We start from the raw sequence: 17,123 nt of genomic DNA on the forward strand, positions 1-17,123 counted from the left end.
TAAGACACTTTTCATCTTGATATTGTAGCTGTCATATGCTTTGCTAATAACAATCCACCTTCTTGACTGGCAAAATACAACACGTCTTTTACTGAAATGGATACATTCCATCTATTTTTACATAGGCGCAGGAGGCTTCTATGTCCAGTGCCTGTATTCTGCTTCCCCCAGAAAGATAGATTGTTTCATTGTATCAGTCTGTTCACCAAACTGTGATGTGCTTGAAGCTGGTCACATAACAGAATTTCAGCTTCCATCAGAATCATTCAAAACTCAAACATTGAGAGAGAATTAACTGTTTTACTTGGGATATACAACAACTGTCATCTGCATCTTCACAATATAGAGGAATTACAGGGAAAAAAAACAAAAGCAAACAAATCTGAGAGGTCACACAGTACAGAATTAACAACAATAATTAACACAGCACCATCTGCTGTCTGCCCAACACATTTCTCAAACATAAGCCTGCAGCTGTTTACTCCAACTGGAATAACAGTATGTATAAAAAAAAGTGTGAATACGTGTGAACATAGCCCATTCATGCCAAGCTGTATTTATTTTTCTAATTTTGAACTAGTATTTAAGTACAATCAAAATTAATATCATTAAGCTCCAAACAATTGGCATCTTTGCCATTAGATTTTACATAAAGATATCTGGCATCAAAGTATATATCTTTAGCAGGTACATTTTGTCAAGAGACATGGACCTATGGAAAACAATATAAATTGATTATGTTGTTAGGAATTGCTCCTTAAAAGGAACTTGTCATGTAAAAAAATCCTAATAACCTGCAGATATGGGGTTAAACTGCAGGTTAATAGCGTTCTGAAGCTGTCCGGCTTTCCTATTGAGAGTTCCAATGCCAGGAGGAAATGAGCTTTATTCCTCACAGCCGGCTTCGGCATCAAGTCATGGGGGTGGGCTGGCACGACTTTAGTCAGCGCTCAATGTATAACGACTGAAACCGCCCTGGCCCACCCCTGTGATGGCAAGTTTGAGGCTGCCGGGGGAATAATGTTTATTTCCTCCCGGCAGCGGGGCTTTCATTGATGGCGCCATGCAGCTTTAAAATGCTATTAACCTGCAGATTAAACCCATATCTGCAGGTTAATAGCTTTTTTTTACATAGCAGGTTCCCTTTTTAAAGGATTATTGGGGACTTTGTATTTTTTTGCTATGGGACTAATAACTTACTGACAGGTAGTTGCTGACTACCTACTTGTTTTGCCCTGAGATGATTTGTTCTAGCCTAGGCTGTGATTCTCTGGCTTCATTTGATCTCACGTAAACAGAGCAGCTCTTTCTCTTATGGCCTGCTCTGTTGACGAGATGTCACTCCCGACATCATGCTGATTGAGAGCCGGCTCCCTGCAGTTAGGTTGCGGGGAGCTGGTTGTCAATCAGCATGACATCTGTTGTGATGCCCCATGGACAGAGCATTGCGGAAGAGAAGAAACTGCTTTTTCAACATGATGTCACCGGAAGTAGAAAAATCGCTAGCATGAGCAGTCCGTGACCGCTTTGAGCCAATGCAGATTGTTACTGGGAAGAACAGGCAGGTAGTTAGCAACTACCTTTTGGTAATTTCTTAGCCCCATAGCCCAAAGACCTCCAACGTCCCTGATAACCCCTTCAATAATGTAGCTGTTTTTGTATCCAGAGGCACCAAAAACTAGCAATGACTCCTGGTTGCAATGGTTTTTAAATTTGTATTAAAGCAAGTTATCTATCTAAATGACTATTAGTATCTATTATTTGTGCATTGGTGAAAGGAATGATAAGAATGATTGGAATATGATGATTGAGTTGGACTTTATAAACCATTTAGGTCAAGGTCATACAGCGGAACCAGCATTTCTAACTCTTTATTTAGAACTCTTTTTCCTGCTGAATTTTCTTTTGGGGGAGTAATAGTAAAAGGTTAAAACTTAGATTACATTCGCCAGGTTATGTACGAACGTTGGACTATTGTAATTTCGGAGTATTGTGAAATGCATTTACCTTTGGTTTTTTTCTGACTTTTCGGTAGAATCGCAATCAGAAAGTAAAATCCATTTTTGATAATGTTACAATGTGATTGACAGGAAGGTTTAGTGGAGCAGCATTGAATTCCTATAATTCTTCACCGTTGTGACCTCTTAAAAGAGGAACTTGTGTCACCTTTTGTATCACTCGGCATCATTGTTTACTGTTATTTGTGACGTTAGTATTAATCATTACTTTCCGGAGCCCTGAGCGCATCGTTTGCAGACACCGAAAAATTCAGCACATCTTAATATGTCGAAAAAAAAAATTCTAGCTAGTCTATTAAAAGGCATCATTGCACAACCATTTGAAAATGAATAGGAAATTAGTCATTTATTTTCCACAGCTTTGATTTATCTATTGGGAAAAGCATACATAATTTGTGTTTAGGTCAAAGCAATGTCAGCCACCGGCACACGACAAGTGAAATAGTTAGGGATTTGGATGATAAAGCAAATCATTGATGATGTCCTTAATGGAAGAAAAATAATTGAATTTTATAATTGTCAGCTTGTAACGCTGTGTCCATTTATATAGGTAACCGAGACGAGAACCGGTCCCCTCGGCTGCAGTAACTACGACAACCTGGACTCTGTCAGTTCCGTTTTAGTGATGGGTCCTGAGAGCAAAGTGCAGCTTCTTGGTAAGAATAACATTATATTGGCTTCTGAATTATCCGTGTTATTTCACTGATAACAGCTGTCACCGGGGAATGAGAAGAAATTGGAAGATACGAGAAAGAAAAACACTTGTGCAAATCTTTATAAAACCAACAAATTTACATGTAATTACAAACGGCCGCTAGGAATTCAGTTGATTTACCATTTTGTTGATTGCAAACTGACCAAATGTATATAAAAAAATCCAGCGATTCAAGCAGGAGGTGCAGCAGATGAGGCATAGGGCACATCGGCCATGTGCAGTTCTTAATGCTGCATGTATCACATATATGGATGGGAAACCTGGACGATAAAGAAACAAGGCAGAAGAAACATCAACGCCTTCGAAATGTAGTGCTGGAGATGGATGCTATCAATACCATGGATGAAGAAAGGAATAACAATTGGACAATGGATAGCAGTTGGGTGACTCATAGCTTTCAAGCACCATCCTATTTTTGGGGTGATTTACAGTAGGTACGGAAAGTATTCAGACCTCTTTAAATTTTTCACTCTTTGTTTCGTTGCAGCCATTTGGTAACTTCAAAAAAGTTCATTTTTTTCTCATTAATGTACACTCTGCATCCCATCCTGACTGAAAAAAAACAGAAATGTAGAAATGTTTGCAAATGTAATAAAAAACCCTGAAATATCACATGGTCATAAGTATTCAGACCTTTTGCTCAGACACTCATATTTAAGTCACATGCTGTCCATTTCCTTGTGATCCTCCTTGAGATGGTTCTACTCCATCATTGGAGTCCAGCTGTGTTTAATTAAACTTATAGGACTTGATTTGGAAAGACGCACACCTGTCTATATAGGACCTCACAGCTCGCAGTGCATGTCAGACCAAATGAGAACCATGAGGTCAAAGGAACTGGCCAAGGAGCTTAGCCAAGCTAAGCAATCGTGGGAAAAGAGCCTTGGTAAGAGAGGTAAAGAAGAACCCCAAGATCACTGTGGCTGAGCTCCGGAGGTGCAACAGGGAGATGGGAGAAAGTTCCACAATGTCAACTATCACTGCAGCCCTCCACCAGTTGGGCCTTTATGGCAGAGTGGCCCGACGGAAGCCTCTCCTCAGTGCAAGACACATGAAGGACTCCCAGACTATGAGAAATAAGATTCTCTGGTCTGATGAGATGAAGATAGACATTTTTTATGATAATTCTAAGAGGTATGTGTGGAGAAAACCAGGCACTGCTCATCACCTGCCCACTACAATCCCAACAGTGAAACATGGTGGTGGCAGCATCATGCTATTGGGGTGTTTTTCAGCTGCAGGGACAGGATGACTAGCTGTCATTGAAGGAAACATGAATGCGGCAAAGTACAGAGATATCCTGGATGAAAACCTCTTCCAGAGTGCTCTGGACCTCAGACTTGGTCGAAGGTTCACCTTCCAACAAGATAATGATGCTAAGCACACAGCTAAAATAACACAGGAGTGGCTTCAGAACTATTCTGCGATCATTCTTGACTGGCCCAGCCAGAGCCCTGACATAAACCTAATTGAGCAACTCTGGAGAGACCTGAAAATGGCTGTCCACCAACGTTCACCATCCAACCTGGCGGAACTGGAGAGGATCTGCAAGGAAGAATGGCAGAGGATCCCCAAATTCAGGTGTGAAAAACTTGATCATTCCCAAGAAGACTCATGGCTGTACTAGCTCAAAAGGGGCTTCTACTCACTACTGAGCAAAGGGTCTGAATACTTATGATCATGTGATATTTCAGTTTTTCTTTTTTATTAAATTTGCAAACATTTCTACATTTCTGTTTTTTTTCAGTCAAGATGGGGTGCAGAGTGTACATTAATGAGAAAAAATGAACTTTTTTGAATTTACCGAATGGCTGCAATGAAACAAAGAGTGAAAAATTTTAAGGGGTCTGAATACTTTCCATACCCACTGTACTGTATATGTTAAGTAACCAATAAGTCATGTACACACACAAGACGCTGCCTCTGTAACTACAAGGTACTTGTGTATTAGTACTTCAGTAGCTCGTCATTGCTGTTCATTTAATGTAATGTCTGCTTTTATCCTATGGCTTATTGAACATCCAATTTTCTGCTCGTTATGTGAAGTGCAGTTGACACTAATGGAGTTTACATTATAAATGCATCATCCTATAATTACCAATATAAAGGTATTTGTTTATTTCGCTTCTCACTTTATTGCATTCTTCTTTTCACTCGGGTTTATGGTACTTGCTGGTATATAGAGGATGTACGTGCAGACCCTCTGAAGACCACAGGAAAGCAAATCCTGGAGTAGCTATCTTCATGTTGATAAAACTCAGATTTGTCATAAATGACGCCACCACAGATCACAGCCAGCCATGATCGTATACAATGGTTCCATTATAAAACCCAGGCTGAAATCAATACCAGGATATCCAACAACGGCATAATTACTGCTAGACCAGAGAGCATCATAAAAAATGGAAACTGTTCAACAGAATCCCATGTAATGAGATTCTATGAGCATAAGAAGGTGCTGGGGAAGATGATGTTTTATGAGAGTTGACATGGAGCTATATCAGGAGTTTCCTAATAAAATTCAGGTGCAGATAAATGAAAATTTAGTAACACAAGGGAATAAAAGTGCAGTTCTTGTAATCAGCTCGACAGTCAGAACAAGGTATTTTTCACACCAAGACTTTACATTTTGCAACGCATTCCCTGACGGAAACTTGGCCTGTAGGGCCATAAGAAATATGCCCAGTGACAAGGTAGAATTATACAAGTAAAATATATCTTGTTGCCCAAAGTACCTCTGTAACTTCTTAAAAGGATTGTCACATAAACAATTGCCACCTATGAACAAGATAGCTAAGAGAATGGGGTCCTAGAATCCACTGTGACCATGAAGTGTTACTGAGCATGGGTGACCATTGCTCTATTAACTGTCTATTGATAGGTAATATGGTAATAGGTTTTATTGCTTTGTTTTTAAAAATGCATCTTGTTTCGATATCCTTGATTATATCACCTGATTTATATAAATATTAATAAACATTATTTGTGTTTCACCATTTCTGACATGCTGGGACTTTATTGGTCAGATTCGCCCTTTACTTTACACTCCATTTACAGAGAACCTGTCATCAGGACGGTGCATAGTAACCTACAGACAGTGCCAGGTAGCTGCTACTGCACAGACGCCGGCAGCGCCATCTTGGAGGAGGACATTTTTTTTCTTCTGTAAGAAGATGGTTCCTCTGGTGCCTGTGCAGCAACAGCTATCGGATCACCTATAACTGCTACTATGCAGGCGCGGCAGGAGTCATTTTCAAACAGATTTTTTTTTTTTTAGGAATATCAGGATAACCTGAAACATATTAATTCCATACACAGTAAACATGCGATTATCCTGTAGCGCAGGTGCCACAGCTGGCACCTGCCTGCAGAAGGTTTTTTTTTCAGTATATATAATATTCTTTATGTAAACTAGGGGGCAGGTCAGTGATGGATCAGTGACCTGTCAGAAGTCATACACATGAATACCTAATCAGAGCACCACATAAAGCTCCGCCCACAGCCCCGCCCCACAGGCCGCCCCGGAGCACGAGCATATCATTAACTAAAAACTCAAACGAAAGATTAAACAACAACCACAAGACGGATTTTATCAATCAATGTATCATTGTAATCAGTATAACGGCGCCGACCTGACACTGTCTGTAGGTTACTATGCACAATCCTTCTGACAGGTTCCCTTTAAGGTCAACTTGAAAAGTATGTTTGTTTTTTTACAGAAGTACAATGCCACAGTTGAAGACAATTCCAATAGGTTGGCATATGTGCAATGTTGTGCATAGTTACCATCGGTAGCTTAGTTTTTGAAAGGGACTTAAAAGAGTTTTTGGTAGGAAATGTTTGCAAGCCAGAACATAGAGATCTCTTGTGAGACTGAGAACAAGCTGTGATTCCAGGATACAAGAGTCCCTGAAAAATTAATGAAATTTGTAGAGATTTTGGACTTTTTGCATTGTTACTCATGCCTGTGATCATAGGTCCAGCGATTTGGGACCTCGAACCTAAAACAGTTGCTGTAAAACACCCTCCAAAGTTTGTGTTTTCTTTTGGGTCTCTGGGTTTATTTTATACTTTCACTCTCCGACGCCGGGCACTTGGAAATAGGCACAACACAATTTAGTTCTGTCAAAGAGCTGCTTGCAGGCGAGTGCGGACCTGACATGAATGCACAATCACATCCAATTTATTGTATGCACCGATGTTTACCAATAAAATACTTGTAGTTTTTGCATTTATTATTTATTCTTAAAATAGAAGCAAGATTATATTCCCAGGGTTGCTTTGTTAGATCAGACATTGATGTTCAAGCTGCTGTAATTAACCAAAGTTTCTGGGCCGCAGCCAATCGGAGACAAGCTATTGAGTTCTCCATTGCTCTAATATGTCGACAGAAATAGGTACAAAGAGTGCACCTGGTTTTAATAGGTGATGCCCATAAATAATAGTTACAGTGCCTGCTAATTAGCAATGGCTGTGGGACCCAAATCATACACGATTTCCAAGAACTGCCGGAATAAAATCAGCAGGATCTATATGGAGATAAATGCCCCGTCCACTATATAGAGATAAATGCAGCCACCATGATGAGTGTACCTATAAGACATCAGAAACATGCATTGTCTGTGCAGCGCGGTACTAATTGGGAATATGTGTTTCTATCCCCAGGGTTGCAGGCACTGCTTCCCCAGTATTTACGAGTGAGGTTTGTCAGAGCTGCATTGTCCTACATTTCATGCAACTCCCAGGGATGGATGGAGTGCCAGGCAGGAGAGTGCTGGTGCCACTGCGATGTGGCCTACCCGCAGTGCAACTGTCCAGCAGAAGACATTCACATCCTGGAAAAGAGCCTCACCCAGACCCAGGAGCAGGCCACCGGGCAGAACAAAGAGTTCGAGGAATCAGGTAGGAGGATAAACAGCACTCATCGTCCCCGAATAAAGATTACTATGGTACAATGAGAGTTACTGCAGGTTTTTATTTTTTATTTCCTTCTTTCTTTCCTTCTTTCTTTCATTCTTTTCTTCTCTTCTTCCTTCTTTCCTTCTTTCCCTCTTTCCTTTCCTTCCTTCTTTCTCTTTTTCCTTCTTTCCTTTCTTCTTTGCTTTCTTCTTTCCTTCTTTCCCTCCTTCTTTCCTTTTTTCCTCATTTCTTTCCTTTTCTCCTTTTCTTTGTTTCTTTCCTCCTTTCTTTAGTTCATTCCTTCTTTCATTCTTTCTTTCATTCTTTCCGTCCTTTTTTCCTTCTCTCCTTCCTTCTTCCCTTCTTTCCTTCTTTGTAGCTTTCTTTTTTTACTTCTTTCTTTCCTTTCTTCCTTCTTTCTTTCCTTCCTTCCTTCCTTCCTTGTTTCTTTTCTTCTTACCTTCTCTCCTTCTTTTCTTTTCTTTTCTTTCCTTCTTTCTCTTTCTTTCTTGCTTTCCTTCCTTCCTCCTTTCTTTCTTTCCTTCCTTCCTTCTCACCTGCTTTCCTTCTTTATTTATTTCCCTCCTTCTTTCTTTCCTGTCTTCCTTCTTTCCTTCCTTCTTTTCTTCTTTCCTTCTCTCTCCTTCCTTCTTTCCTTCCTTCTTTGATTCTTTACATTCTTCTCTTTCTTTCCTTCTTTCTTTCTCGCATTATATAACCTGACACATATTGATAATGACTTTTCCCTCCAACACTTTACACTTATTGGCGCCTTTGTACAATTGTGCATCAAAAACATAATATGTTGTAAAAAATGCATTTTACAAGCGACTATGAGTCTAATACGAGCAAAGTCTTAGAAGCACAAGAGCTTCAAAAATACAAATCACTTATGCCTGTGACTGCATTCACACGTCTTCAAAAAATCAAAACTAAAGAGATCCAAAATCGCCCGGCTCCAGATGTGGGTAAACATTCAAGTCCCAGAGTTGATGAATGACCTGATTAGGCCCAGAATGTGATTAGATGTGCAGTTATTATCTCACCCTAAGTGTCGCTATATATAAGACATATTGGGCTTTAGTCCTTATATATTGGTATCAGAAATTTGTTTAAAGTTATGATTTCTTGCATGTGTTTTTGACAGAAAATTATAAAAATAAAAACTTAAAACATGGAAATATTATAGCATATAGAAAATTAAATCAGAAGTTTAGAATTTGAGAAGAAAACCAAAGTTTGGTAAATACCTTTATTTTTCTTCCAAGATTTGGATATTTTTCTATTTTATTGAGGGAATTAAAAAAAATGCTCAACAGGAAGTGCATCCATATTGGTTTGTCTCCAAGAAGCTAATCCAAAAGTGACAAGCAATATGGTCGGCTACGCCATACACTCAAACTCTCTATTCAGCTGGAACTTGGGAGAACATTTTTTAAATGGGGATGGATGAGTAAACCTCTTCCAGAAAGCTCAAGTTAATCTAGCCTGAGTATAAGTGGTTCAAGCTTATCAATTCATCATGAATAATCCTTCCTTTCCCCCAAAATTTCCATTAGAGAATAGTTGGGGCAACGTCAAACACATAAGGCTCTGTTTACACTGTTACCAGAATCCAGGGGTTCTCCTGACATTCACCCTGTACAGGGATATGGACACTCAAAGGGGTCTCTGGGCTAGGGCCCCAGAATCAGCTGCTGTTCGATGGCAAGTACAAAATTGTTAGCGAGGAGAAACGTCAAAAAAACTAACCAAGGTCAGGGAACAGGATAGATCAAGATGAAACACTAGAAGCACAAAACACAGGTAAAACCAGGAAGAACAAACATTGACTGGCAGTTAAGAGGCCATCCTGTTGTGAACTCTGTTCTGGAACTCCCTCCTGTGGTCAGGAATGGTATTTCTGTGAGTTCTGTCCGTGGGTTCCATCTGGTGGCTGAAAGTGGAGCTGCTGGTCTGGAGGTGGCTTCCTCAGCTGCATCGTTTAAGACTGGGCTGGTTCCTCTATTTAACTCTGCTCAGATCGTTACCTGATGCCAGTTGTCAATGTATCTGTACTGGTTCAGATCTCACTTGGATCTCCTGATGACCTGTCTACTTCAGCAGAAGCTAAGTCCCTGTTAAGCTCATTTGTTGTTCATTTGTGTACTGAATATATTTGTGAGTACCTGCTAAGTTTTGTCCAGCTGGCTATCATGATATTGTCTCGCTAGCTGGAAGCTCTGGGTTGCAGAGTGGCACCTACCGTGCCGTGAGTCGGCGGACGGGTTTCTTGCTCACTCTGCGTGGCTTTTTGTAGTTTTTTGTGCTGACCGCAAAGATCCCTTTATCTATCTTCTGTCTATTTAGTAAGTCGGGCCTCCTTTGCTGAAACCTGTCTCATTCCTATGTTTGTGCCTTCCTCTTAACTCACAGTCAATATATGTTGGGGGCTGCTCTTTTCCTTTGGGGAATTTCTCTGAGGCAAGGTGAGGCTATATTTCTCTTTAGGGGAAGTTACCTCTCAGGCTGTGAAGAGTCGTCTAGGCAGAGTCAGGTACGATCCACGGCTAATTCTAGTGTGTGTGATAATAGATTAGGGCTGCGGTCAGCAGAGCTCCCACTTCCCAGAGCTCGCTCTATTTTGCAGTTTTGACTATCAGGTCATTCCCGGTGCTCCTAACCACCAGGTCCAGCCATAACAGTACAACTGGCCAGAAAGTGTTAATGCATCTCAATAGAGGGATAAGAGAAGTTCTGAGTAGTGTTGAGCGATACCGTCCGATACTTGAAAGTATCGGTATCGGAAAGTATCGGCCGATACCGGCAAAGTATCGGATCTAATCCGATACCGATACCCGATACCAATACAAGTCAATGGGACTCAAGTATCGGACGGTATTCCTGATGGTTCCCAGGGTCTGAAGGAGAGGAAACTCTCCTTCAGGCCCTGGGATCCATATTAATGTGTAAAATAAAGAATTAAAATAAAAAATATTGCTATACTCACCTCTCCGACGCAGCCTGGACCTTACCGAGGGAACCGGGAGCCTTCTTTGCTTAAAATGCGCGCTTTTCCTTCCTTCCGTGACGTCACGGCTTGTGATTGGTCGCGTGCCGCCCATGTGGCCGCGACGCGACCAATCACAGCAAGCCGTGACGTAATTTTCAGGTCCTCAATGCCTAATTCTAGGCATTCAGGATTTTAAAATTATGTTCCGGCTTGTGATTGGTCGCGTCGCGGTCACATGGGCGACGCGACCAATCACAAGCCGTGACGTCACGGGAGGCAGGAGACGCGCGCATTTTTAAAATTACGTCACGGCTTGTGATTGGTTGCGTGCCGCCCATGTGACCGCGACGCGACCAATCACAGCAAGCCGTGACGTAATTTCAGGTCCTGAATGCAGAAATAGGCATCAGGACCTGAAATTACGTCACGGCTTGCTGTGATTGGTCGCGTCGCGGTCACATGGGCGGCACGCAACCAATCACAAGCCGTGACGTAATTTTAAAAATGCGCGCGTCTCCTGCCTCCCGTGACATCACGGCTTGTGATTGGTCGCGTCGCCCATGTGAACATAATTTTAAAATCATGAATGCCTAGAATTAGGCATTGAGGACCTGAAAATTACGTCACGGCTTGCTGTGATTGGTCGCGTTGCGGCCACATGGGCGGCACGCGACCAATCACAAGCCGTGACGTCACGGAAGGAAGTAAAAGCGCGCATTTTAAGCAAAGAACGCTGCCGGTTCCCTCGGTGAGGTCCAGGCTGCGTCGGAGAGGTGAGTATAGCAATATTTTTTATTTTAATTCTTTATTTTACACATTAATGTTGTTTCGATACCGATACCCGATACCACAAAAGTATCGGATCTCGGTATCGGAATTCCGATACCCGCAAGTATCGGCCGATACCCGATACTTGCGGTATCGGAATGCTCAACACTAGTTCTGAGACCATTTTTTTTCTCTGCAGTGTGTTTAGTCTTTTTTTTCCCCTAAACCTCTGGGTGGTTCAGGACTCAGGTGTAGATATGGACATTCAAGATCTGTCCTCTTGTGTGGATAATCTCACTGCAAGGGTACAAGGCATTCAGGATTATATAGTTCAGAATCCTATGTTAGAGCCTAGAATCCCAATTCCTGATTTGTTTTCTGGGGATAGATCAAAGTTTCTGAATTTCAAGAATAATTGTAAACTGTTTCTTGCCCTGAAACCTCGCTCCTCTGGTGACCCTAGTCAGCAAGTAAAAATCATTATTTCCTTGTTGCGTGGTGACCCTCAAGACTGGGCATTCTCCCTTGTGCCAGGAGATCCTGCATTGCTTAATGTAGATGCGTTTTTTCTGGCGCTTGGATTGCTCTATGACGAACCAAATTCTGTGGATCAGGCAGAGAAAATCTTGCTGGCTCTATGTCAGGGTCAGGATGATGCTGAAATGTATTGTCAGAAGTTTAGAAAGTGGTCTGTGCTTACTCAATGGAATGAGTGTGCTGTGGCGGCGATTTTCAGAAAGGGTCTTTCTGAGGGCCTTAAGGATGTTATGGTGGGGTTCCCCACGCCTGCTGGTCTGAATGAATCAATGTCCTTGGCTATTCAGATCGATTGGCGTTTGCGGGAGCGGAAAGTTGTGCACCATATGGCGGTGTCCTCTGAGCAGAGGCCTGAGCCTATGCAATGTGATAGGACTTTGACCAGAACTGAACGGCAAGAGCACAGACGTCAGAATGGGCTGTGTTTTTACTGTGGTGACTCCACTCATGCTATCTCTGATTTTCCTAAGCGCACTAAGCGGTCCGCTAGGTCTGTCACCATTGGTACAATACAGCCTAAATTTCTTTTGTCCGTTACTTTGATTTGCTCTTTGTCATCCTACTCTGTTATGGCGTTTGTGGATTCAGGCGCAGCCCTGAATTTGATGGACTTAGAGTATGCCAGGCGCTGTGGTTTTTTCTTGGAGCCTTTGCAGCATCCTATTCCATTAAGGGGAATTGATGCTATGCCTTTGGCCAAGAATAAGCCTCAGTACTGGACCCAGTTGACCATGTGCATGGCTCCTGCACATCGGGAAGATATTCACTTTTTGGTGTTGCATAATTTGCATGATGTGGTCGTGTTGGGTTTGCCATGGCTACAGGTCCATAATCCAGTATTGGACTGGAAATCTACGTCTGTGTCCAGTTGGGGTTGTCAAGGGGCCCATGGTGATGTTCCAGCGTTGTCAATTTCTTCTTCCACTCCTTCTGAAGTACCTGAGTTTTTGTCGGATTACCAGGATGTATTTGATGAGCCCAAGCCCAGTGCCCTGCCTCCTCATAGGGATTGAGATTGTGCTATTAATTTGATTCCTGGTAGTAAGTTTCCTAAAGGCCGACTTTTCAATTTATCTGTGCCAGAACACGCCGCTATGCGGAGCTATATAAAGGAGTCCTTGGAGAAAGGGCATATTCGCTCGTCGTCGTCACCGTTGGGAGCAGGGTTCTTTTTTGTGGCCAAGAAGGATGGTTCTCTGAGACCTTGTATAGATTACCGCCTTCTTAATAAAATCACAGTCAAATTTCAGTACCCTCTGCCTCTATTGTCTGATTTGTTTGCTCGGATTAAGGGGGCTAGTTGGTTTACCAAGATAGATCTTCGAGGAGCGTATAATCTTGTGCGTATTAAGCGGGGCGATGAATGCAAAACCGCATTTAATACGCCCGAGGGCCATTTTGAGTATCTGGTGATGCCATTCGGGCTTTCTAATGCGCCATCTGTATTCCAGTCCTTTATGCATGACATCTTCAGAAAGTATCTGGATAGATTCATGATAGTATATTTGGATGATATTTTGGTCTTTTCGGATGATTGGGAGTCTCATGGGAAGCAGGTCAGAATGGTGTTCCAAGTCCTTCGTGCTAATTCCTTGTTTGTGAAGGGGTCTAAGTGTCTCTTCGGAGTTCAGAAGGTTTCCTTTTTGGGCTTCATTTTTTCCCCTTCTACTATCGAGATGGATCCAGTTAAAGTCCAGGCCATTTATGATTGGACTCAGCCTACATCTGTAAAGAGCCTTCAGAAATTCCTGGGCTTTGCGAATTTTACCGTCGCTTTATCGCTAATTTTTCTAGTGTTGTCAAATCACTGACTGATTTGACTAAGAAAGGTGCGGATGTGGTGAATTGGTCCTCTGCGGCCGTTGAGGCGTTTCAGGAGCTGAAACGTTGTTTTTCTTCGGCTCCTGTGTTGTGTCAGCCAGATGTTTCGCTCCCTTTTCAGGTCGAGGTTGATGCTTCTGAGATTGGAGCAGGGGCTGTTTTGTCTCAGAGAAGTTCTGATGGCTCTGTGATGAAGCCATGTGCTTTCTTTTCTAGAAAGTTTTCGCCTGCTGAGCGTAATTATGATGTTGGCAATCGGGAGTTGTTGGCCATGAAGTGGGCATTCGAGGAGTGGCGACATTGGCTTGAGGGCGCCAAGCATCGCGTGGTGGTCTTGACGGATCACAAGAATTTGACTTATCTCGAGTCTGCCAAGCGGTTGAACCCTAGACAGGCTCGATGGTCACTGTTTTTCTCCCGTTTTGATTTCGTGGTTTCATACCTTCCGGGTTCTAAGAATGTGAAAGCTGATGCCCTTTCAAGGAGTTTTGTGCCTGATTCTCCGGGAGTTTCTGAGCCGGCTGGTATTCTCAAAGAGGGGGTGATTTTGTCTGCCATCTTCCCTGATTTGTGACGGGTTCTGCAGGAGTTTCAGGCAGATAGACCTGACCGCTGTCCTGCAGAGAGACTGTTTGTCCCTGATAGATGGACTAGTAGGGTTATCTCGGAGGTTCATTGTTCGGTGTTGGCTGGTCAGCCTGGAATTTTTGGTACCAGAGATTTGGTGGCTAGGTCCTTTTGGTGGCCTTCCTTGTCCCGGGATGTGCGTGCTTTTGTGCAGTCCTGTGGGACTTGTGCTCGGGCGAAGCCCTGCTGTTCTCGTGCCAGTGGGATACTTTTGCCCTTGCCGGTCCCGAAGAGGCCCTGGACACATGCTTCCATGGATTTTACTTCAGATCTCCCTGTCTCTCAAAGGATGTCGGTCATCTGGGTGGTTTGTGATCGCTTTTCTAAGATGGTCCATTTGGTACCCTTGCCTAAGTTGCTTTCATCCTCTGATTTGGTTCCGTTGTTTTTCCAGCATGTGGTTCGTTTGCATGGCATTCCGGAGAACATTGTGTCGGACAGAGGTTCCCAGTTTGTTTCGAGGTTTTGGCGGTCCTTTTGTGCTAAGATGGGCATTGATTTGTCTTTTTCTTCTGCTTTCCATCCTCAGACAAATGGCCAAACTGAGCGAACCAATCAGACTTTGGAGACCTATCTGAGATGCTTTGTTTCTGCTGATCAGGATGATTGGGTGACCTTCTTGCCATTGGCTGAGTTCGCCCTTAATAATCGGGCCAGTTCGGCTACTTTGGTTTCACCTTTTTATTGTAATTCTGGTTTTCATCCTCGTTTTTCTTCAGGGCAGGTTGAGCCTTCGGACTGTCCTGGTGTGGATTCTGTGGTGGACAGGTTGCAGCAAATTTGGACTCATGTAGTGGACAATTTGACATTGTCACAGGAGAAGGCTCAACGTTTCGCTAACCGCCGTCGCCGTGTTGGTTCTCGACTTCGTGTTGGGGATCTGGTTTGGCTGTCATCTCGTTATGTTCCTATGAAGGTTTCCTCTCCTAAGTTTAAGCCTCATTTTATTGGGCCTTATAAGATTTCTGAAATCCTCAATCCTGTGTCATTTCGTTTGGACCTTCCAGCTTCTTTTGCCATCCATAATGTGTTCCATAGGTCGTTGTTGCAGAGATATGTGGCGCCTATGGTTCCTTCCGTTGACCCTCCTGCTCCGGTGTTGGTCGAGGGAGAATTGGAGTATGTGGTGGAGAAGATTTTGGATTCTCGTATCTCGAGACGGAAACTTCAGTATCTGGTCAAATGGAAGGGTTATGGTCAGGAAGATAATTCCTGGGTTCTTGCCTCCGATGTCCATGCTGCCGATTTGGTTCGTGCCTTTCATTTGGCTCGTCCTAATCGGCCGGGGGGTTCTGGTGAGGGTTCGGTGACCCCTCCTCAAGGGGGGGGTACTGTTGTGAACTCTGTTCTGGAACTCCCTCCTGTGGTCAGGAATGGTATTTCTGTGAGTTCTGTCCGTGGGTTCCCTCTGGTGGCTGAAAGTGGAGCTGCTGGTCTGGAGGTGGCTTCCTCAGCTGCATCGTTTAAGACTGGGCTGGTTCCTCTATTTAAAGGGAACCTGTCACCCCGTTTTTGAAGATGAGCCAAAAATACCGTTAAATAGGGGCAGAGCTGGGCGTTACATTAGTGTCTTTGTGTGCCTTTATAACCTACCTAAGCTGCCGAAATACCTTTGTAAAGTTGCCGTTTTCTGCTGTCACTCACGCTGGTCTGGTTATATGGGCGTGGTGACAGCGCTGTTTCTCCCCCAGAAACCTGCTCATCATTACGTTGGTGGCGTAGTGGTGTGCGCATGTCCAACAGAGAATATCCACTGCCCAGGAGATTCAAAACAGCGCGGTCTTCGCTATTCGCCGTTTACCGGTGGGCACGGCCATCTTTCCTGTGGCCGCACGTGCGCAGATGGAGCGCTCTGCTGCCCGGGGCTTCAGGAAAATGGCCGCGGGATTCCGCGCGTGCGCAGATGGAGATCGCGGCGGCCATTTTCCTGAAGCCCCGGGCAGCAGAGCGCTCCATCTGCGCACGCGCGGCCACAGGAAAAATGGCCGCGCCCACCGGTAAACGGCGAATAGCGAAGACCGCGCTGTTTTGAATCTCCTGGGCAGTGGATCTTCGCTTTGGACATGCGCACACCACTACGCCACCAACGTAATGATGAGCCTGATCTGGGGGAGAAACAGCGCTGTCACCACGCCCATATGACCAGACCAGCGTGAGTGACAGCAGAAAACGGCGACTTTACAAAGGTATTTCGGCAGCTTAGGTAGGTTATAAAGGCACACAAAGACACTAATGTAACGCCCAGCTCTGCCCCTATTTAACAGTATTTTTAGCTCATCTTCAAAAAACAGGGTGACAGGTTCCCTTTAACTCTGCTCAAATCGTTACCTGATGCCAGTTGTCAATGTATCTGTACTGGTTCAGATCTCACTTGGATCTCCTGATGACCTGTCTACTTCAGCAGAAGCTAAGTCCCTGTTAAGCTCATTTGTTGTTCATTTGTGTGCTGAATATATTTCTGAGTACCTGCTAAGTTTTGTCCAGCTGGCTATCATGATATTGTCTCGCTAGCTGGAAGCTCTGGGTTGCAGAGTGGCACCTACCGCGCCGTGAGTCGGCGGGGGGTTTCTTGCTCACTCTGCGTGGCTTTTTGTAGTTTTTTGTGCTGACCGCAAAGATCCCTTTATCTATCTTCTGTCTATTTAGTAAGTCGGGCCTCCTTTGCTGAAACCTGTCTCATTCCTATGTTTGTGCCTTCCTCTTAAATCACAGTCAATATATGTGGGGGGCTGCTCTTTTCCTTTGG

At 43.6% G+C, this 17,123-nt stretch overlaps 1 protein-coding gene across 2 annotated transcripts in view; it reads left to right on the forward strand.

The window, feature by feature from the left end:
- Positions 1-17,123, forward strand: part of BRINP2 (BMP/retinoic acid inducible neural specific 2) — a 380,544-nt gene that overhangs the window by 293,494 nt on the left and 69,927 nt on the right. For both annotated transcript variants that reach the window (XM_077277295.1, XM_077277294.1), the window contains exons 5-6: positions 2,569-2,674; positions 7,399-7,635. In XM_077277295.1, coding sequence (XP_077133410.1) covers positions 2,569-2,674; positions 7,399-7,635 — 343 coding nt within the window. The remainder of the gene's footprint in view (positions 1-2,568; positions 2,675-7,398; positions 7,636-17,123) is intronic.

Source organism: Ranitomeya variabilis, chromosome 8 (assembly GCF_051348905.1).
Source record: "Ranitomeya variabilis isolate aRanVar5 chromosome 8, aRanVar5.hap1, whole genome shotgun sequence".
NCBI lineage: Eukaryota > Metazoa > Chordata > Amphibia > Anura > Dendrobatidae > Ranitomeya > Ranitomeya variabilis.